Source organism: Manduca sexta, chromosome 26, assembly GCF_014839805.1.
Source record: "Manduca sexta isolate Smith_Timp_Sample1 chromosome 26, JHU_Msex_v1.0, whole genome shotgun sequence".
In the NCBI taxonomy this organism is placed as follows: domain Eukaryota; kingdom Metazoa; phylum Arthropoda; class Insecta; order Lepidoptera; family Sphingidae; genus Manduca; species Manduca sexta.
This window is the reverse complement of record NC_051140.1, coordinates 7746374-7770370: the sequence shown is the minus strand read 5'-3', so window position 1 is coordinate 7770370 and position 23997 is coordinate 7746374. Positions and strand designations below refer to the sequence as shown.

At 34.3% G+C, this 23997-nt stretch overlaps 1 protein-coding gene across 1 annotated transcript; it reads right to left on the bottom strand.

Annotated features, from left to right (window-relative positions):
- Nucleotides 1–18730: 18730 nt before the first annotated feature.
- LOC119190792 (nose resistant to fluoxetine protein 6-like) lies at nt 18731–21770 on the bottom strand. The gene is made up of 2 exons (XM_037443672.1): nt 21599–21770; nt 18731–18958 (listed from the first exon to the last, which is right to left on the bottom strand). The coding sequence occupies exons 1-2, from the start codon at nt 21714–21716 to the stop codon at nt 18750–18752; spliced, it is 327 nt and encodes a 108-aa protein (XP_037299569.1). The 5' UTR covers nt 21717–21770; the 3' UTR covers nt 18731–18749.
- Nucleotides 21771–23997: the final 2227 nt, after the last annotated feature.

Below are 23997 nucleotides of genomic sequence, written 5' to 3'. Positions count from 1 at the left end.
TTATATCAAGTAGTACTAGATTTTACTCGCGGTTTCGCTCGTAAAGTTCGTTTTCATCGTAATTCGTTGCGTAGCTTTCGAGTTTATAGCGTTCAGATAGACAAATACGACGGAGTTTTTTGTTATATATAATATTTTTTATAACTTTTTAAGTGGAATGATTGCGTCATACATGATTGTTGCATAATTTTAACTGTTTATGCAGCGCATGCAAAGGATGCTCTGGAAACGAAGAAACTTTCTTCGTTTTTGCAACATTTTTCATTGATGCTCGGCTCCTACTAGTCATAGCGTGATATTACATAGCCTAAAGCCTTCTTCAATAAAAGGGCTATCCAACACTTAAATAATTTCTAAATTCAAACCAGTAATTCCTGGGATTAGCGCGATCAAACAAACAAAGTTTTATATAACAAAAGTATAGATTAAATTCCAGGTCGCGATTGACCGAAAAATGTGGTATAAAAGACTATGCCTATGATGATGATGATAATGATGATGATGATGATGATGATAGAGTAAATTAACGATTAAATTTTAAATTTTCTGTAAGTCGCATATCAAGTGCTATAATATAAAGGATGTTGCACACGTGCACGCAATCAGCATAGTTATGTCTAAACATTCACTGATCTAATGTGACGTCGAAGCATCACTACGACTGAATGAAATTAATCAAGCTAACCATTTGGCTTCGATTATTTATTAGGTTTGCGAAAGTTAAGCTGGACGCAATTCCGCAAATTAAATTCTGTTTGCACTTGCCATACTGTACATTTTCATATCGCTTGATGGCTTAGTAGTGTCATGTCAATTTGATATTGGGTTTATGCTCAGAACAATGACAAGCATAGAAGGAATCTAAATTACCCTCATATACTTATCCTATTTTTTCAAATAGGCCAAAACCGTTGAAAAGAACGAGACAAATATTATGTTGCTAAGGTCGGCTTGCGTACACTTTAAAATAATCAAATGGTTACCTTTGGTCATCTTTATGATGCCGAATTGAAAAGGAAATAAAATGTTAAATCTTCCAACTTGCAAATCTCAAAACAATGTCACAAACGCGCCCACACTCTAGTTACGTTATACTTCAGCGCGTGCTTTTCAAAAGTGGCTACATGTTTTGCAATATTTTTGTTGTAAATTTTAATAAATACACAGTGCTGTTTAAGTAAAATATAGCCCTAGGAATAAGCAATGGCCTGCGTTATAGTGGGGTGTAAATCTCATTCTTCTCGTAAAGAAAATGAAACTGAAATCATCAGCTTCCATCGGTGAGTAAACAAAAAACCTAATATATTTGCTTAAACCCTGTACATAAGTGCTAAAAGTGTTATTAATTATACTTTATTATGCTGTAGTCATATTATAATCTGCTGTTGGCCATTCGATCCAGTCACTAATATGTATTTTTCATTTTTACCAATAGTCGTGTTCAATAGTGTTGTGCTGCATATTCTGTCGATAACATGTTAGTATATTGTAGTTTACTATTTTGCATAAATTGCCTTTTACTTTCAATATACGGTGGTGTTGTGGTAAAAGCCACTTGGAAACCGTGCGCGAAGGCTGGGGTCGAGGAAACTATCTGATTTTCATAGTGTGTTTCATACAATGTGTTTCATTGCAGATTCCCCACAGATGATGCTATGAGGCAAAAATGGATCGTTTCCATAGCTCGTCCCAATTGGCATTGAAAAAAACAGCACCGTGTTTGCTCTAATCATTTCGACAAAGTTTTATTTACATTGAAATAAGTTATCAAACATATGTGACATGAATGATACCGCTGTGTTTTAATTTTACTGTCCCATTTTAGTAGCTTCTGTCAAATCACACCTCTTGGGTATCTTTTAATCGCTAAGAAAGTCAGAAAAGAACAGAAGGCGTACTGGCTTTCTCCTAGACGAAATTCTGGCCGATTTCTTGTTTGTTACTTACAGCGGTTTTCATTCCTTCCGAAATTTCTAACATTTTCTTAATTTAATAATCTAAATGCTATACCATTTTTGTGTGAATGATGTTTCGGAAGGCATGGAAACTGCTGTAAATAGCAAATGAAAATTGGATAAAATTTAGCTCGAAGAAAGCCGCTAGTTCTATAGTTTATTGTAATTTAACAGCTTCTTAACGAGTGGTTTTATATACTCAGACCTCATTTGATACTTGAATACCAAATTAGGGTTTTGATATATTTTTTTTAACCTTTATCTAAAATAGCATTTTGCAACGGTTTGTAGTTGACTGACCGAAAAGTGTTTATTTTAGCAGGTCTGTGAATTTACCTTAGCCGATAGACAAAGCATCTATCGATATCGATAAGATGTCAGAAGGGATCGCAACACAATTAAATTTCTTGCTGTCAAGGACAGAGTACACTCAAATGTCATAGTGTTACTTCTATGCTTGTCATTGTTCTGAGGGTTTATGGAACATATTTTTTGAATTTCAGAGTTCGCTGTTGTTGATTTAAAGCTCTATGTAAAGTCGATTAGGTTGATTTTACGTAATCGATTACATATACCTATAGTTGATTTATTATTATCTATGACAATAGTCAATCGTCATTAGGGCTGACATGTAGCTTCCTATTAAACAAATAGTTTTATCATCAAGAGAATAATAAGGCGTGACGATATTAACTATTTATTTATTTTCACACTTTATATACAGCGAAGTACATAGACGGACTTAATGCCAGAGGCATTTTCTACCAGTCGTCTTTAGGGCGGTGCAGAGATAAATAAGGTAGGTACGCACCTAGATGCCTATAAATGGCAAAATTATGTATGTTAAATATTATAGACCCGACAGAAGCCAACGCAAAAACGCCACTGAAAGACTCACATGCTCGAAAAATTTGTAATTTCGTTTTCTTGGACAATGCACCAATTTGTTATAAAAATGCTATGGGACCAAACTGAAAGTATGCCTACCCTTCCAAATAAATAAATATTTTCTAAATCGGTTAATCAATGATTATGACTTTTGAGGAAACAAATATGATATAAAAATAACATATGACATCCACCTCCTCTTTTTAAATAGCTTAAAACCATAAACAACACATGTCATAAAATTGCACATGGAAAATTTCTTTATACTGTCTTTTTTCATATTTTTTTTAATTGTATTGATCACTAACACAATATACAATACATACCAATAAATGAAAAACATAATTTGATAGATCAGTCTAGATAAATGCTTGAACGTGTTCCGGTTGTACTACCATATGTGAGAGGAGTCACCGACAAGATTGGCTACATCCTGAAGCGTGCTTCAATAAAAACCTATTTCAAGCCGCCTAAGAATTTTTACCACCTGTCAAGTGCCATATACCTCTGCAAGAACCGGGTGTATACAAGATAGACTGCAACTGTGGCCTCTCTTATATAGGACAAACAAAAAGAAATATAGGGACCCGCGTAAAAGAACATATAGCTGACGTGAAACACCGACGCTCTACGAAGTCTGCAGTCGCTGAACATTCTGAAGGAGGCTCCAATCATTATTTGCGATTAGACAAGCCACAAATCCTTGCCAAAGAACACCGATTCCTGCCTAGGATGATTCGCGAGGCTATTGAAATTAAAAAACACCCAAATTTCAATAGGGAAGATGGTTGGAAGCTTGCACAAGCCTGGGATCCTGTTCTACATTTAATTAAATCGGATCCCAAAAGACCGGCTGCCAGACCTCAAGATACTGTGAGCTCATTCTGCGTAGATCGGACCGTCAACAGATAAAAAAAAATAATTAAAAAGTTGTATATTTGAAAAGTGTAGGTAGATATTGTAACTTTGACTTTACGGATGAACAACACCTCAGTCCCCCCCGTGACCATGAAGGCTGCAAAGTCTTCGAAACGTCTGGAGAAAATAATAATATATAAAAAACCGCGATAAAATCCGTTTAAATAGTTTTTAGTTTTTATTTCAATAGATAAATGCTACTTTAATTGTAGGTCAAGACTGCATAAAAATTAAATGTAATTAATTTAAATAATGTGTCTGAAATTAATATATCATTAAAATTGTGTTAAAATAATAAAATTTTGATAGTTAAAAATTTGTTACAACAGACGTGGCCTTTTTTTGCTGGCGTTTTCCTAACTTTTTGATCCAAAATATCTTTTAAACCCGCATTTAATATTCATATCTATCAATTATCCTTCGCCCGAGGGCTGTTGATGTAACAAGATCGCCTATCACGCCATTACATCAACAAATAGCTAATTTGTAGAACATTGAAGTTTTTGAAGAACATACACTTGGGAAAATTATTTTAATAAACATAAATATGATGAAATCTCCCGCGGAGACGTTCGCAAATGGATTTTCAGTTACGCTAAACGAGCGGAAATAACTGAAAATTGCAAAAAATTGTTTCCGACCTTTCCCCTGTATTTTTACTATATTGTTCAAAACAATGTATTGACGCGGGCTTACTTGTTGATTTTATTAAACCACTTAGGGGGAAAAAATTTGGTTACTTTCAATCATAGAATAAAAAATATACGAATGAATTATTATTAACTGAAGTGAATATAACAGTGAACAAGTGAACGTTCGTTATTTCTACAACTGTATTATGTAATTTGTAGACACATTTTATTATAATGGTAAGACTTCGTTCAGGTGAAAAAGCGTTAGATGCGCGTTAGCAAACCGCGGCGTTTAGAGTCGCGTCTAACAATTGTCGTCTGAACGGTGCCTTAGCCACTTGTAAAAATAATTATATTTCTTGTATATATTATATTCTTTTTTAATTCCTGTTAAGACACATTTTACACACACATACATAAGCGGACTTGCGGAGTGACACGGTAAAATTATAACCAAGCTTCTTAAGTAAAAATTAAAAAATACATTTAGTATCAAATTTTTTGTATTCATAAATTGGGTTTAATTTCCTTATAATATTTTTATTATGTAGATTATTAATATAGCCGATGATTGCGGAAATATCTATTTGAAAAGGCAACGCTATTTTATTGAATGTAACAACAACCAACTACGTTTTATTTGTGTAGTAAAAATATATTGTAGTTAAAACTGATAAAGTTATGTTAATAATAGTTAGTTTTTTTTATGTATCGGACCCCGGAAAATGGGATTCTGGAATTCCACGGCTTCGCGACTCCAGGGGCCTGGAGGAAAGTTGGTAGGGGATATCTGAGAGAAGGAAGTATGGGGGAAGGAAAGGAACCCACTTAGGATGGGCGGAGGGGACCAGGACAAGAAATTTTCGCTCCCTCATAGGCCTCGATGTGTAACAACTAAGAGGTATACGTGCATGGGTATGCATTTAGTGTGGAGACCAATACATAAGAATTGCCTCGGCGGGAACATATTATTATTTGACTGCCTGAATGCCAGTCAATTGGTGCCGGTATCATGTGTTTAAGGGAGAGTTGCGAAGGTTGGAAAAATTACCACTCCTTCATAATTCCCATTGCTTTGTTTTATCGTCGGTAACACGGTATATTTTACTTAAATTTCGTTAGGAATACATCGTGTCAGATTATGTAAATATTATTTGAGATCCAAGAGAGTAAAACCCTGGGGTAATACCCTGTCTAGTCCGTAAATGATTGTATATAAACAGAAATACGTGCCTAATTGTACATGATGTATCAATAGTAATTATTTTCACGAAGTATACCAACAATCGGCTACATTATTTACTACGCAAAGAATTACTGGCAACACTAAAGTATTTATCAAACGACGATTACGCAATCGTCGGAAGCTGTGTGTTACTAAAGCAAATATGGCGGGCGGAAGCGGGTCGTAAGTCACGCCACAATTCCCGGTCGACTTCCGGAATGAGTTGATTCATGATGGAGACGAGACGATCAGGTCTTCGCTATTTCTTAAGTCTACTGTTTAATAAGTCTGCCGATAGATATTTGATTTGCCACACAATTATGAACTTTAATGCGTGCTTATAAATTGTATTTTTCGTCAACACATCACATTGACCGACTAGCGGACGTTTTCAATAATAGATCCCAATCGGTTTTCTGATCAATCGCGTAAATAGACTAATCAGAATATTTATTTTTGACATGCCTACAAAAGACTTATGTTGATTGAATTATTCTCAGGAATTAATCGAAGACTAAGCTTGGGATCGTTTATTAAAAAAAGCCATTAATCTTTCGTAATAGATGAAAGAAACCTATGTAACTACTATGTCGGCAACCATATCCAAAACTTTACTAGGGTTTTTTAGTGTGAACGCGGTCACACTAGCACATTTTCGTTGCTTAACTTAAATAGTGTTGGATTTTGGAGAGCAATATAAATATTAGAATTTTCATACAAGAATGTTGGCAAACCAGTGTGTCATGTGATGTTAGTTCAACGCTGTGATGGAGGAATCAATTCATTAAATTCCTCCATCATAGCTTGGAGATACACCTTGATACTTCAAAGGTTCGTTTTAATTTGTTTATTGAACTGACCTCATAATGTACAGCTACTTATACTTTACAGAAGAGGCCCACGAACCCTCATATTGTCAGGGAAATTGTGAGGTATTTGACTTTTCTAGGAAATATGTGTATGTAACTGTGATAACTCACGAGTAGGTACTTAGTTGTTTTTAATTATAATGTGACAATTTCAAGTAGACATTCATTCTTTCTAAATATTTAATTTAAAGTAAGCTTAAGTTGTCATCTATAGAAGCGACAACCGATGGTATGAACAAGTTCTTAGGTGAAGACCAAGATTCGGCAAACGTAGTGTAGGGCGTCCTCTAGCTAGGCGTAGTGACCACCTTCAAAAGGTCGCTGGCAAGAACTGGATGCGACAGGCCGAAAACAGGGTAAAATGACATAATAATATATATTGGAGGAGGCCTATTTCCAGCACTGGACAAACATTTAGGCTGATGATGACGATGAAGTTGTCATTTAGGAACTTCTCGGCTGAATCGGCGTTGTTTAATAAAAAAAAAACTCAAGTCTCACAATACGCCATTTTATGCTGTGACCGAATATATCAATTGAGATGTTGTTGATGTCTGTGTATTAAAAAAACGACGAGCTTAAGATGCTGACTTCAAATTTGACAGCGTCTCATCTGATATCGCACTTCAGAGAGAAACTGAGTTGCATTTTAATACGGATCTAGAATAAAGCACAAAGAGATACTTTTCAATATCAGTGTTGTCTTAAACAACAAAGATCATACAAATAATTATTGTCATTGATCTCAATGGCCCAACCGTTTGCCAAAGTAAATTGCAGAAGTTGCGAACGACTTCTTATTAGTATTCTCACCACCACTGGCAATTGCTAAGAATGAACAGCGTCGATATATATAATATTTAATTGATTTCACATTTTAGTACTTATTATTCTATTTTCTATCTCCTCATTATTATGTTTTAGATTTTAATCCAATATGTTGTTAGTGACAAATGCTGTGTTCACCTATTAGTAGCACACATATCGGATGCTGTACCTTACTATTTTTTTTTTGTATTAAATGATGTAATATGTAGTGCCGTTAGTATACCTTATTACAAATAAACAAAATAAATAAATATGTTCTGTTTTCTGTGACTCATGGGAATATCAATATTTTAGATAAAAAACGTGGTACAAATATGTTAAGTAGAAATTAAATGCGATTGTGTTAATAAAATTATTATGTATTAGTATATTAATTCTTTATTCCTTATCGCACATTTCCACAAATTTTGTTAGCAACGAAGTACATCACGAAGCTAACGAATAATTTTGTTTCCTACTTAAGTAAGTCATTTACCACATTATCATGGCTGACAATTTATTTAATACCAAACTCAATGAGCTACCCACCTTTACAAGGTAAATATGAAACATTGTTATCAATTCCCGATGGCGCAGTTACTTTTACCTGAGTGACTGGATATCTGTTTCAATAATTATCGCTTTCGGCCCAGTCCAATTTCATTCCGTAATTTTGATGCCCAAGAGATAGGTTATCATTCCTCGTATTGAATTATTGCCTGTAAATATTGATGCAGCGTCGAGATCAGCTTGTATAGCCGGTTTTAAACATGCCGGCTTATCGTGTTGACTGACGAGTGATAATCTTCTCTCGTCATTCGACAATATCTGGACCCAGCTCTACTTACCATCAGTTTAAGTGAGGTTAATTGATTTGCCTATATAAAAAATATGGGCTATGAAAAGTGAATCAGCTAGTTAGTGACAAAACATGACACAGGCGAGTGATAAATGGAGTTTTGCAAAGCCGATGCTAACGAGTTATCCATTAGTAAAACTAATGTGTTGCATTCACTACCGAGTATTGTCTCTTTTTTTTAGTTTTATTTTATTTTTTTATGCACGGCAATTTGACCCCTCTGCACCTGATGGTAAGTGGAGTGAGGTCCAATAGAATATCAACTGACGAAAGATTATTACCCCTCGGCAGTCGCCACAATTATGCTGGCATGTTGGAACCATATATACACAGGCTGATCCCGGAACGCAACACTTACGGCGGGTTTTAACATCTTATGTACGGCGGTCGCTATCGGGAAGATATCAAATATATCCTACAAACAGCAGCTTTGTACAACTTGATCTGTGTTATTTACTGCCAATTATTGTAGTTCTACACCCTTATTGGATAGATCATCGCAATACGTACATCGCGGTGCGTGATTGCATGGATTAAAATTTTGTATGACTGTACAGAAACAGTTGATTTTTTGCGTGTCGCACTGAGTCATTAGGCGGCTGCACGGCGCCCTCGGCCTGCTGTTACCCATGTATTGTTTCGTATGAATCATTGTAGTTTATTTTTTATTTTTACCCTAAGGCTTTTTTAGTTGACGCGGTTCTCATAGCGTTTTTATAATATAAATAAAATAGATAAAGAAAGTTTGTGGGTAATTAAATGGGTCCATATATGGGCGTACGGTATAACATTTGGTTAATTATTTGCAGTAAGAAAACGAGTATATTAAATATAATAATGTGATATCGCGCTAACTTCTTTAATTGCTTCTTAAATAACAATTATATCAGGTTTATTTGACATGTTTATATCGCTAATCGGTTACGATGAGAAGATTAGACTTTCGATCATTATTAGTCTACGGTTATTTGGGAGACAATATTATCTTCTAGAGAATTCTAAAATTATTTATATTAGTATACCAGTAATAAAAATAAATAAAAAAATAAAGTGATTTATTTACCACGTAGGCGAACATAGTTGCACGTATGATAAGTCGATACATGAGAATATTTAATTATTACTTCAATTAAGTCGCTTATATAACTTAAGACATTTTATATTGGACATAATATAAATGATATAAGGTAAACAAAACTGCTAGCCAGCCAATTCGGCCTGGCAGGAAAAGGGAAATAAAAATTTTTAAAAAATAGGAAAGATATACAACCTAAGAATGTCTTCTTTTTAAGAATTTTGAATATATGTTAGTGTCAATGCACTAAGGCCTGAACAGTCTTAATAGTATAGAAGGCCCAGCAGTGGAACAGCATAAAGTCAGCTTGTATTGTTAGTAATAACCGTTATATTCCTTACAACATCAAAGTCACGCGCCGGGAAGTCTTCAAGCGTTTTCACTGCTCAGCGGAATATTTCAACGGAACGCGGCGTCGACCGTCTTTAATAACTTTTGATAATGATATAGGGCTGTTTTTTCCATCCCCCATTTTATATACGCTGGAAGTTTAACCGAATTTACTGCCACTTTGCGTGATAATATTCTCGGTATTGCAAATGGTTTATTGACAAGATATGACGAGGAATTTTCCTTTGGAATTAAGGGTTTTTGGTTCGTAAAAATAATAAACGATATTTATGATCTTATCGTGTTTGTTTTAGGATTCGAAAAGATATTATCTTAGGTTTTTAAACTTATTTTGTAACAGTGCACTATAAGTGAGAGCGACGCGGATACCGATGGCTTAATTTTTTTATTCATTGTTTTTTAAACCTGTTAAAAGTAACATTACATGCTATGCCGTACAGTTAAATATAATTTTCCATTCTTTTTTCTGCGATACGTCCATATAGTTGAAATTTACATCACAATGCTGTTAACAGTCCTCATTTTCCTGTTTGTTTTTAGTATATTAAGTAGTTAAGTATATACTGCATTATATTTAAAGCAGAAACTGACATTTATTTATAATCGAATACTCATACCTTATAACTATGAAGTTAGAAAAAAAACGGTAAATAAGCAAAACGAATCAGAAAGCCTTGTCGACATGCCCACAACAAAAATAAACAACTAACTACAACTACTAAAAATGTTTTTATACGACGCAAACACATTCTGACTTATTCCTTGTTCGCCCATTTTTTCCCCCACCAACCGTTTATATAAGACTGATTTATGGGTTATAATACGCACTAGAACAAGCCAAGTTTTGCCCGTCCAATGTGGCTCCCATTTACATACATTTGGCATCTGAAATATTGCACCGTTTCGCTCTGTGTAATTATGTGTGTAACTTTATGTCGGATAGTGGGAGTAAGTGGAAAAAAATACGGTAATGTGTTCCGAGAATGGGTGTTTAGTGTATCCTAAGGTAGGAAAGGTTTTTGACATCTCTTCTTGTATATTGACTAAACTACTAACTGTCGTCTAAGTAGTAGGCTGTGGGGTACTACCGGATCGCAGGGTTATGCCGGTGCTTCAAGATAACTGCTTTAAATTGTAAATAAAACTGTTTTGTCCGGATTTCGAAACGTTGTCGAATGACGAGAATATCCCTTGATCTCGTATTATCCTAATACACCCTATCTATATTAGTGGTATTTTATCTATACCAAATAAATTTGAGGTGAAAACAGTGTGTCTGTCATTAAGAGAGATTGCTAGAAGATAGTCTAACTCACAAGTCAAATAAAAACGTAGTGGGACTTATTTTCGGCTAAGTTAGGCTGTATAGCGGCGATTGCCTAGCTGAGAGTCGAACGGACTGCCGAGACTAATGTCAGCAGGTTCAAAGCCCAAGGGTATGCAACTCTGACTTTTCTAAAGTTATGTGTGTATTCAGTGTGAATTATCGCTTGTGTTAACGGTGAAGGAAATCATCGTGAGGGAATCTGCATACCCGAGAAGTTTCCATAAGAATTTTGAGGTTATGTGAAGTCTGCCAATCCGCACTAGACCAGCGTGGTGGAATAAGGCTTAATTCCTCTCAGTAGTAGAGAACGCCCATGCCCACCAGTGGGACAGTATATAATATGGGGCTGATATTATTATTATATTATAACTCGCATAATTAAACTCAATACCTGTCAGTTTTATAGCACTATAGGCAACATTAAATGTATTGGACAAGTGCGAGTAAAATTCAATACAATACTACTGGCGCTTCAATAAAAAATATATTCAATACAAAAACCCTGTCAACGTAAACAACATGTCATTAAATCGAAAATGCCACGAAAAAAGTTGATCTTTTCATATTAGTTTTGCCATAAAGTCGAACTGGTGCAGAATGTTACTACGCGAGCGGCAAAATTAACTTCACCGGGAAATGAGGGAAAAGAATCTTTAAAGCTGAGACATTAAGCTCTTATATAAGTGAAATGGCTTTGTTGTAAGCTGATTTTATCATATACGCCCGAATGACCTGTCGCCGCCGAAAACATAATTTTTTTCCCACTTCTCCGTGTTTTTGAGTTGTTGTCTGTGTTTTATTTCATTTTCACTGTTTTTTTGTTTATAAAGTCAAATATTAAAATACATTGTTTTTTGTTGGAAATATGGTCCCGAATGCGGTCTGTGGAACCGTGATTATTCATGAGAGCTTGTAAATTGTTACGAGAATAAAAATATTTTTCATTTTCGGTTTTATATTTCTGGTTTTGTTAAAATCATTTCAGTTTTCACTAAAAATCATAGTAAGCCGTTATTTTGCTTGAAACTTTAAAATTTCAAGCAAAATTCAAACGAGACTAGAAGCAATATTAAGAAGTAAGTATTAAATGTATTATTATTTATAATACGGCAAAAACTAGAACTTTATACTCGATTTGTTTAGAGGTAAATATCTACTAATGAAATCGAATTTAATCATAATTTTTCATCGATCTCTTTCGCTCTAAATTAGACAAGTCCCTGGGTTAAAATATACTTCACCATGAATAGAATTCTACCCTTATAGTTCCTCTGACCATTTCGAGATATTCAGACAGATCTTGAAAATTGGGAAACAGAAGTCTCTTCCGCCAATTGTGTGATCAATCTAAACTAGTTAAATTTATTCCTCAAGAGCATCCTTTGGGCGCGTTAAATCACTCCTGCGCCTGCGAGGACGAGTTTAATTAAGTCTTAGAAAGTTATTAGCTCAATGCGGCATCATCGACCTTGAACGTCTTCATCTTAACTCCCAGAATATAGTTGTTTATGTTTTTGGACAATTGTGTAGATCCGCACATGTAGGTTGGGATAGCATTATACAAGGCTCGTGTTATTGATATTTTGATACCAGTTTACGGATACAATATGGGTGTTTCTTGTCCTCACCGGTGAGGACAAGAAACACCCATTGTGACGCGTTTCTCCCTTATTGTTTATTTAAAATTACATGTATACATCATTTTATTTCTTCTTTCCTGGCAGACCGAGCTGCCTTCTTTGTTTACTATATTTTTTTATTTAGTTTTATTATCAATATAAATTGTCTTTGTTTATATAAGCTAATTTGATTAAGTTATAATTAAATATTCTCATGTACCTTGACTTATCATAAGTGTAACTATGTTCGCCTACGTGATGAATAAAGCATTTTATTTTATTTTATAAAGGACTAATATTAACATTGAATAATGTCTCATTAAATTGTAATTTAGATTTTCCTTCTGATGATGGCTTACTAGCCAATTTCAGCCATTGCATCTGTAGAAACTGGACTGGCATATTTAACTCAAACTACGACTGGGTACCTTCTAGTCGTGCTTCTGTCCTTTGATCTGCGATTATTCGTATGTGATTTATATACTATATAGTTAGTTTTAAAATTTCGTGATTTAAATGTACCAGACAGGGACCACACAACGCACATATTACACTTAAAACTTAAAAAATCTAGTATAAAGCAGTAATTAAAACAAGTAATTATGATTAGGCGGATATAACATAAAAAGTAAAGGTGTTACAGTAGGTTAACGTTTCAAATTTGACACTACATGTTTGGATCACCATTTATATGGCTACAATACTGCCATACTGGTGTTTCATTATCCGTTACGAACACAGTATAATGATGTGGTCGAACTAACGTTATGTCGGTAGTGCCAGGTACGTGACCAAGGAAATATACGGGTTGATATCACGTGAGAAAGCGACGCGGTTATACTGAGCGATTGCAGAATGTAGAGACTAGGGATGTTATGGATATGAAATTTCGGATTTGGATACGGATATGGATATAGGAATTAAATTATATCGGTTTCGGATATGTAATTATTTCGGATTATCCGTAAGTTTCGGATAGTTTCGGTTGCGGATATTAGATTAAAGTAAAATAAACATTGTATGTAATACAGTAGAGCGTCAATTACTAACTATCGTTTGTCCCCATCATCGAGTAATAATAATTATCAATGAACTAATTGAAGGACATGGGTGTTCGGAAAACCACTGTGTTTTGATTTGAGATGAAGTTTCAGTGAAGTAGTGCCACCTCTTCTCCATGAAACTTTTTTCACACTGTTTATATTTTGCAAAATTTACATTAACTTGATCAAAAAATGTCAAATTAACCTCGACTTTGGACGTATATCGACCTAATTATAAATCAATTTAGTTGGACAACACATTGACATTTCACTTCATAAATTAAGTATCTACTCATAAAATAGAAAATTGACTATTTACGAATGAGATTATGTTTTGACTAAATATAACAAAAAACTATGAAAGATTCACGTAGCGCGCGAACGGTAAAACAAAACCTCTCATAACATATTATCCGTAACTTATCCGAAACTTTTGTAACGGATACGGTTATGGATATACTTTATTTCGGATATCGGAGACTATTCTAATATACAAATATATAAAATCATAATTTAAAATTTTGCTGCATATTAAGGTATTTTTATAAATAGAATTACTGTGATAGAATGTGGGTAGTTTGAAGGTAAAATATTTCTTTTTAATAAATAGAAATTCTGATTTTTACGTTTCCTTACTGAAGATAGTATACGTAGTAATATTTATAAATACATCATAGATCATAATGATATAACTTAACATAAAGAAAACAAACTACATACATCATATAATGACTCACAATTTATATTAATTGTATGATTAGAATGTGATACGTCGAAAAATGTCTTATTAATAAGTAATTAATTTAAACAAACTATTTCTTAGAACTAAAGAACAACTGAGCATCTAATGAATAACCTTTCATAAAACCGTAACTTAAAATGTTTAAGTCCATCCATCAGGTTTACGCATAGGAAAAATACTTTAAAAGTACATTAGATTATAATACTGACGGACCAATAAAGGTTAGTGAAAAGAGCAACTTCCATCCAACTACTTTTAGCGGCTTCTGCGTTTACCAATACCCTAAACATCGAAAAAAACATATAATATTAGTTAGATAATATTATTCCTCTGACACACATAGTCCTGAGCCCCACATTAAGATAACCTACGTCGCAATACCTTTCGATCTCTGCTTATTAATATTTAAGTACCTGTAATGAAATTGTTAGATATTCCACATGTGAGCATAGTATTACTGAGATCGGCTTACTTGGTTTAGGTAATCTTCTACAAAAGAAAGCCCAAATGAACATAAAGGGAGGATTTACTCGACAGGCTCAAGTCCATTTTCATTAGACGTGTATCTTTTATTTTACGAGGATTGTACTGCACCTACAGTCAAGCAGTCAAGTACAAGTCATTTTACCGTGCCAGGTAAAAATGTTCATTACTATAAAATCCTTAGGGATTGGAAGATATTTTATGGACCTTTAGTCTGTGGTGTGACACTTGGTGAACTGTGATGTAGCGGTCGAGCGGCAGCAATTGATTGACTGTGAAAATTCAATTCCCGCCAAAATATACTGCGGGTAAGGTTCTACAGATTTGTAATGAGTTTGTTTGTTGTGGATCCTGGTAGCTCGCCATAGTTCCTGATACCAAAACATCAGGAACTCTGTCTGGCTTATATCGGTATTTTCATTTTAATTTTATTCGAGTAAAGAAACATATTATTTTGAGTAAAGCATTCACCTGATTCTGAATCCAGCTAATTAGACGTTAATATCTGTAACTAATTATGTAAATTGCTAGTCTGAATTTGCTTGGTCTAATTGAGAACATTCAATGTCTTCGTTGATTAAGCAGTTTTTAAATTTGATTATTCCGGCTCAGAAAAAGGAAATTGGACTACCTACTGAAAAGCATGAGTTATAATTGACAATGGCCGACACCCCATAGAATATTTGCAGAAAATAGTATTACGGGTTTCTTCATGGGATAGCCTATGTAAAATAATATCAGCGCGATATTGTTCAAATTAAGCTAGATAGAAACAAAAAACGGATAAGTGTTGGCCTAAAAAGCATTTAACACCCTATCTAAAATATAAATTTGTTTAGGGACAACTTTAACTTTGTGGTTCGATCCTACACATAGTTATTTAACCAACTGCAAATAACAATTTTGTAATAGTAAATTCCGTTTTTGTTGTTGTTACATGTGCTGTGAGATATTGCTTCTTGCCAAATTTTATGTTTGTAGGTACTAGGTCAACGGACGTACCGTTATAGGTTTTGACTCTTTGTGAAATTGCAAAATATGCGACATAAACGTTCTTATCTTTTTATCATGATCACTTACATGTTTGATTTTTTTTACAGTTGAAAGAGGCCGTAACCCTGCATATTTGATATAAATTATAAATTGATACCTCTACTTACTCCTAGAGAAGGGTCTTAACAGATAGCAAAGGGTCAGACGGATATAAAAGCAATTTAAAATTATAAATAAATTGAAGCACGGATAGATGGAAAGGCAACTTAAAAAGCAATTACATGCTAGGAGTTAATAAAGGAGGAGGCATGTCGGTATTTCAGTGCACAGCCTGTACATCCCGCACACTGCTGTGTATGTGATTACTGATTACATATTGAATTGTGATACCTATGTCGCCTTGGGGCAACAAGGTACTATCTCGCAATGTATTAAACAGTCATATAGAACCCCGTTGCGGAAAAGTAATTTAGGTTCATGAGGTTTGTATGTAACTATACGAAGAAGATGACCATAGCCACGAACAAATTTAATTAGACCCTAAAATTGTAATAATCAAGAATGCAAAAGAAATGCAAATCTTAATAGAAACTATTGTAAGTTTAGTGATTTAGAATTACAACATCTGTGTGCAGAAGTAATTAAAAATAATTTATCAAGGTACACAGGAAACAAATAATGATATAAGCATTATGGTATAATTTACAATAGATGTAAGAGCAGATATAAAGCACCAATGCCGGTTGGTAAGTGAAATGGCACAGAAAGGTCGCGTTTTCCCTTGACATTTGAAATCGTGCCAAAAGACAACCGTTATATAACATCGGTCACTGGTCAAATATCTTTAACATCCTGTTAATTTTCGAATTTCAAATAAATACCGAGTATTCATTACTGCACTGCGTTTCCCAGAATTATCTAGATTGAAATAGATTTGATTGATGATCAAAGTTCACAGATATGTTTTAAAACCTGCACAGAAACGTATGGCTGGAAGCATTATTTATAAAGTTTCATCTTACTTTAAAGAGTTCAAATGGTGTTGGAAATTAATTTCAAGAAACCGTGGAAATTTATTGTCCATTTCGTGTTCATAAAGTTGTAACAACTTTTATTGATTTACTACAATCGTTACTATAATCTCCTGGGGCTTTTGTCTAAATTACACTTATCAATAACCAACACAATGTTTCAGAGGGTTTGAAATCTACGTATTCTTAGCTACAGGAATGGCACAATGCCTATTTAGGAAATAGTGTTTCACCACTTTAAACTATATTATTTATATACTCGTACAACCAATTCAATATATTTGTGTGTTTATAACCAATGGATAAAAAAGCGCAATGTACAAAACTAAATGTCTATAGCAAATAAAAATAGCGCCATAGAGAGCACTGACACTTCAAGTAGAAAAGCTATAAAGTACTAAAATATCCCATGATATATTCCACGCTCCTTGCATATTGAGTGCAGTTTTGTGAAATTCAAGTAAGTTAGAACAGTACGTGAGGGCTGCGAGATCATGGTTGCTGTATATTGCGAAATAGCTCTCCGCTGACAACATCTGCTTATAATACAAAACAGTATCCGACCTGAGAAACGTTTTGTTCAACAGAGTTTATTGAACTCCCATACGTTATGCAGTTTATAGCAATGCAATTTCGTATTTTATTACAAGTTGCACAAACTACTTGTTAAAATTCCATGCTTTGATGTACGAGCAGGATTTAACAAAAGAATGTCGACAGACGGAACAAAATCAATATTTCCATCTGATCGTAGCCGTTCAAATGTTTTGTAAAAGTCGATTTGAATGGACATTTAAACTTTTTTAATGAAAAGGAAAATTTAGTTTTACTTGGGATTACTAGCATTATATAACTTTTAGATAGCGCCTTCCTTGCTCATATTTGAATTTTACCTATACTATGCTTTCTACAATTATTCTTGTTGGCAAGTATTTTAGGTTTAAGCAATATTATAGTCTCAATATGTTAAAGGGCAGCGGTGGGACACTAGTAACGAGAATGTAATTATGTCGGCTAGGCAAGTGCCGGTGACCCGAAGCCGCCAATGTTCTAAGTTGAGAACTTATGTAATATATTCTATCAGGCATGGCATTTAACTTGGCTGGTACGATGGTTTGTTAATGTATGTGTTGTCGGTGTAGCCGTTCCGCGGTGAAGCCTCGATACATCTTTATTAACAAACCAACTTGGTAATGTGTTACTTAATAGAGTTACAGATATTAACAGATCCATTACTTTGCATTACAGCTATCTAGACCGACATTAATTTCCTATACATATTCATTAGTGTCTAAAAACATTTTGTATATACCTTCAAACATATTAGTATAATATTATGTACTTGATCACTAAAATTCTTTTACCTACATTATGATAATTAAAATTCTGTATCAAGTATCTACCGACAAACATTGATCATAACTCATAACGTATTTATATAATATACTAATAATACTTGACCAGCATAATATTGTAATTTAAAACATCTGAAAAACAAACGAGCGTATATACACTATGAAACGGCATATTTATAAAGGTCAGCATGGTTATAAAACTTTATCTCTCGTTTGCATACTTTGCTTCGGACTATTTCGGTTTAGCAATTTTCACTTCTCACTCAGCCCTCCCATGGCAGATTTACTGCCGCAATAAGATACGATTGCAGTTTAATTTTATCTCCTAAATTCGCACGGCCCGAATAGAAATTTATTTATCTTTCATGTTGGCAGTTTCCCTATTTGTGATACGAATAAATTATTTAATCAGCGTTGAAAGTAGATTTCGACGGACTCAACATATTCTATGCTGTTACTTATAAGAGCAAATTCTACAAAATATGTTATCTCTATTTTATGTAGTAATTATTGTACTTTAGACGTATACAATTTTAAATACAAAGAACTTCATAAAGACTGGATAAAATCAATCTAGTTAGAGACTTACGACAGAAGAGTTTTCCATGTGGTAAGGGCCATCGAGAAGGAAAGAAGAGTACATCATGATGGTGGGGTGGATCAGGTAGGCGCAGTAGGTGAGCCTGCTCAGCGGCAGCAGGCCGCGGTACGATAGCGCCGAGTTAATCAGTCCGCCGTACCCGCTGCAGCAAGATATCGCCACCCACGCCACCGCTGCGCCCCACGCTGCAAACAAACGCAATTATTACTATTGATCAACATGGACCATAGCCGGCGAAATGTGGACATGTTACACCTCTGCCTGCTTCTGAAAAGGGAAAAAGGCGTGATATATTTAAGATCGACACCCTCGTGCGGTAAAGGTCTCAGACACTTAAATGTCGCGTTAAATTTCGTCCAGCTCTCTGCCAATAAACGTCCATTATATTTATGTCACCGAGAATAAGTAGCTGTCTGGAGATTGCCCCTGTTATTTTCTAGATCAGTTCACTAAGCGTTATGTTTTAGAAGATACATATTGACCGGAAAGTTTTGCTAACAGGATCGAGTTTGCGCCATTCAATTATGATGGCAAAACATGGTTAGTTGATAAGTTTATTTTACGTTAAAACTTGTAAATTTATGTTAATTTATATTCTTGACCTTGTAAGTAGAATGAAACTTCAAAATAACCGAAAGTACCTGTTTCAATCAATACAGTTATAAAAAATTAACTTTATTCCTAAACTAGGAACTTGGACGAACATCAATTCTTGCAACTCATAAAAAAGTGAATTTAATACTTCTCAAGTAATCTTTGCATGTGAAAATGTTTTCACTGCCAAGTGAGAAGTGCCAAGTTTTGCTCTACTTCGCAAGAGTTGTAAAACCACAAAGTTTAACAACAAAGTGTATTAAGATTTGGTGTGTTCATATTGACATTGCAAATAGAGTTTATTCCAATATTCATTGCCTTGGCTGACGTCCAATTCAAAGGTTTACTAGGTTGTCATGAAAAGGAACAAGTGAAAGCCAGCACAAGCGGATTACTGCAGTTAGTTCTAGTGTCTGGTGCCTCATGTATAATGTATTCAGAGTAATGGCAGGCTCACGCGAGCCGGCGACGGATGACACACAGGAACGTTGCGCATAAATCCACTTTACATAAATATAAACAACAGATACTTTTTTAATTTATTCCATTTACCTCTGGAAACACGCTTCCTAATTACATTTTTGTCTTTATCTGTGCCCGCGTATGTTCCCAAATTAATTTCGGCACAAGAACACACTAAGGCTATTTGCACACAAAATGGCTATTCCTCAACCGCAGAATTTAATGTATGTATTTAATCTTGGCTTTTAAATTATTACTTTTGCGCTATATTGTGTAATGGTACGTTTACATAAAACACACATTATTTAATACTAGGTTTGTCCGCAGTTTAATCCACGTGAATAGCTTATCCGGTTGCAAAAGTCCCTTAAGCACTAGCGGCATCTACACGATGTCAGCGCCATCTATTCAAAACATTCTGATTAAAAAATCTATCGTTTCCGATGGGAAGCAAATTTACAGAATAGGCTACTATGGATTAATCCAGGATATGGTCTAAGCGTGTGCAAAATTTCATCTAAATCTGTTCACTTTTAATAAACATTTTTAAACATTTTCACAAACTTTCGCATTTATAATATAACAATAAGAAGTAAGATTTCCCTCCCTATATTATTAGTACGATTAAGCATAATTTTACAATGAAATATTTATTTACGTTCATGGTTCGTATGTTATGTCCACCAGAAGAGAATTTTCATAAATTAGTTATCCTTTATACGTATGTAGTTCATAATTAGGTGATTAAAAATAGATACCTACATAATATTACATGAGAAAGTAATACTCTAACTCCAGAGGGACAGCAAGTTAATTCGTTTATGTAAATAGCACAATGATTATAATCTGCTTAATCTAAAAGAAATCGTTTTAATAAATTTGAAACTTAAAGACTTCATTACAAGCTACGTTATTATCTACTAAAGCAGCTAATATGTCGTTACTTTTAATAAAAACTCAAATTAAATATAATTGTATTTAGTTAATCTTGAGTTAACTAAATACAATTATGTATAAGTAATAAAATTACGTTAACTGCAACACTTAGTTTGAAATGAATACTTTTAATCAATTTATTTTTATTTAAATTCTAACCGAAATCTTATCTATATTTTAGTATGAAGTTTAGACCTCATAACCCATGCGCATGTAATTTTAAATAAATTATTATAGTCCTATTTTTTAGATAACGAGTACCTACTAACGTTAACTGAGATTATCATTTAAGTTTGGTGTCTGTAATTATTACAAGGCAAATGCAGATTTATTAAATTCCATCAATTACATTCTTCAGAAAATATAGGCCACTTAATGAATTAATTAGCATAATAAGATTTAATAGTTTAGTAATTTACGAAGTACTTCATTTTCATTTAAGCGACGATAGCCTAGTTGGGAGTGGAATAGACTGCCGAGATAAAAGTTGGTAAGTTCAAATCCCAAGGCTATATACCTCTAACTTTTCTGAAAAGTTATGCGTGTATTATTTATGAATTTTCGCTAGCATTAACGGTAAAGGAAATCATCGCGAGAAAATCTAAATACCTAAGAAGGTCCCCGTAAAAATTTCGAAGGTATGTAAAATCTGTCAACCTGCACTAGGCCAGCGAAGTGGACTAAGGCCTAAACCTTCTCATTAGAAGAGGAGGCCTGTGCTCCGCAGTAGGCAGTATATAATACAGAGATATTATCAATATTATGCACTTTAATAAAATACTTAAATTCCATCCGTGCATCGAATATGATATATAAATAAATATTGAATGTACCTGTATGCCCAATGCTGATGTAGAATGCCGTGGGCCACACCTCGAAGTAGCCGTCCACCATGCTGAAGATGAGGCTGGCAACGACCCCCAGAGCGACGGGCCAGCCAATAATCACCATCCAGTAAGGAATCTTCGGTTGACATTTCGTTTTATGCAAATACCAGCCTACTGCCATACCTAAGAACAAACATTACTTTTTATGTAGGAAAATATAACTTTAAATAGATACAAGAGTTAGAAAAATACATACAATGCTCAGAAACAACATACATGTGTTCGCAACAATGCAAAACACCAAGTTAATTACGCTATGGTTCCTCGTTAAAGGGTATGCGATAACGGTGATCAGAGCGAGAAATACCTATACTAACGCATGATAGACCAAAGCCAACCTCTGTGTATACTTTTACTCATTAGTGTCAAGTGTGTAATGTAACACTAAGGTACTAATTGTTTTATAAGGCTGTGCTAATGGCCAATTCGGCAATCGCCTACTAGCACTTGGTAATAACCCGTATACTATCGCCAGACGCGGCAGCTGGTAATTATTTGTCTCGGCATATAATATTTTGCAGAGATTTATTTCCACGTTCTATAACTAACAAACAAATTAAAAATGGTTTACTAATTGAACATCGTTGATCCAATTTATAGTGCGCAAAACTAAACAGTTACGCATATTTTGCTTAATTCGTAAGTAATGGGTTTGAAAACGTTCACAAGATTTTTATTATTTTTTGAATGACGAGACAGGGATGCCACTCGCCTGATGGTAAACGATACTACCGCCTATAAACAGGAACAAACCATCCAGAAATTGTAATTAGAAAATAATACGTGGAACTCGACTACGCTTGTCACTCTGAGACATAAGATGTTAAGTCTCATAATGCGAAGTAATTACATTTAAAGTGATATTGTGCTAATATTAAATAATAAGTAAAATAAACAAATTTTACGTGTTCGCTTTTATTTTCGTCGAGACGGACATTAAGTGCTCAATGCGCCAAACCCGAGCGCTGATGTCTTATTTTAAGCATTTATGATGTATAAATCGCACTACCAGACTCCGGGAATTCTGAATCAGAACGATGTAATAAAGTAATATTTTTACAGACTTTATACTCTAGGTGCAATAAATTTTATTGTAAGACTTGAAGCCGATTTACAAAGTTTTATGGCCTGGTTCCAGAGTTAACCTATGGGTTTAAACTCTTTTATAAAATACTAGCTTCCGCCCGCAGCTTAGCCCGCGTGGATTTCGGGTTTCAAAATGGAGGGGGTGCTCAATTTGTTGGGATGTTTTTTAATTTATGGTGGTATGCAGGTGGTCCGATTGTCCGGTCAGGGTCTGATGATGGGATCCTGGTGAAATTGAAGGAACTTTTAACCATTAAGGTTGCACACGAAATGACGGAAGCTTAAAAATGGAGTAACTTCTCCCGTTTTCCCAACATTTTCCATCACTGCTATGCTCCTATTAATTGTAGCGTGATGAAAAGTATACTATAACCAGCTCAGGAGTATGAAAAATAATTGTACCAAGTTAAGTTAAAATCCGTCGAGTAGTTTTTGTTTCTATAACGGTTATACAGACAGACAGACAAAAATTTTACTAATTGCATTTTTGGCATCAGTATCGATTCCTAATCACCCCAGTTATTTTGGAAATATATTTCATGTACAGAATTGACCTCTCTACAGATTTATTATAAGTATAGATATGCAAAAGTAGCTCAAAAATTGTCCATAACGAAAACATGTATTTTAAAGTAAAACAAAAGAAATAATATCGTGAAGCCAACCAAATAACTAATGATATATTAAATTTTGTGACTGTTCAATTTAGTCGGGTCCGCGATATCACTTTTGTTAAGTTTCAGAACGCGACATTACATTATTATATTCTGTGCTCCAACGCACACTGCTTTGATGTTAGGAACACACCTACATTGCTTAGACAACAGTGAACTTTATACAATAGCAATAAAGCTCAATTTGACTCTACGTATTAGTTAGAAAACGTTTGTATGGGAAATAGAAAAATGCTGTTTTGAGGATTTTCCCGGCAATTATTCGAATTTTTCTCACCTTTTAAACCTTCCCTAGACCTACACGAATAATTCAAGACCAAGATAAGATAAATCCGTTCAGCCGTTCTCGAGTTTTAGCGAGACTAACGAACAGCAATTCATTTTTATATATATAGATAAGAAGTTAAAAGCATATGAAACATATGCCTGCTGCATAAGTACGTTGGCTGAAATTGGAAGTTGGTGTAATATTTCAAAGGGTATAATGACATTTTGAGAAACAAATAATATTAACCTCAGTAGTTAACATTTAATCAGTGACTGCTGTCAAAGCAAGATATTAGTAAATTAGCTATTGTATTTTCT

Excerpts from the sequence above, each read along its gene's own strand:
- LOC119190792 (XM_037443672.1), bottom strand. The coding sequence starts at position 21,716 with ATGGTGATTATTGGCTGGCCCGTCGCTCTGGGGGTCGTTGCCAGCCTC. Across the intron at positions 18,959-21,598 it reads CATCAGCATTGGGCATACAG|CGTGGGGCGCAGCGGTGGCG; the intron begins GTACATTCAATA and ends GTTTGTTTGCAG.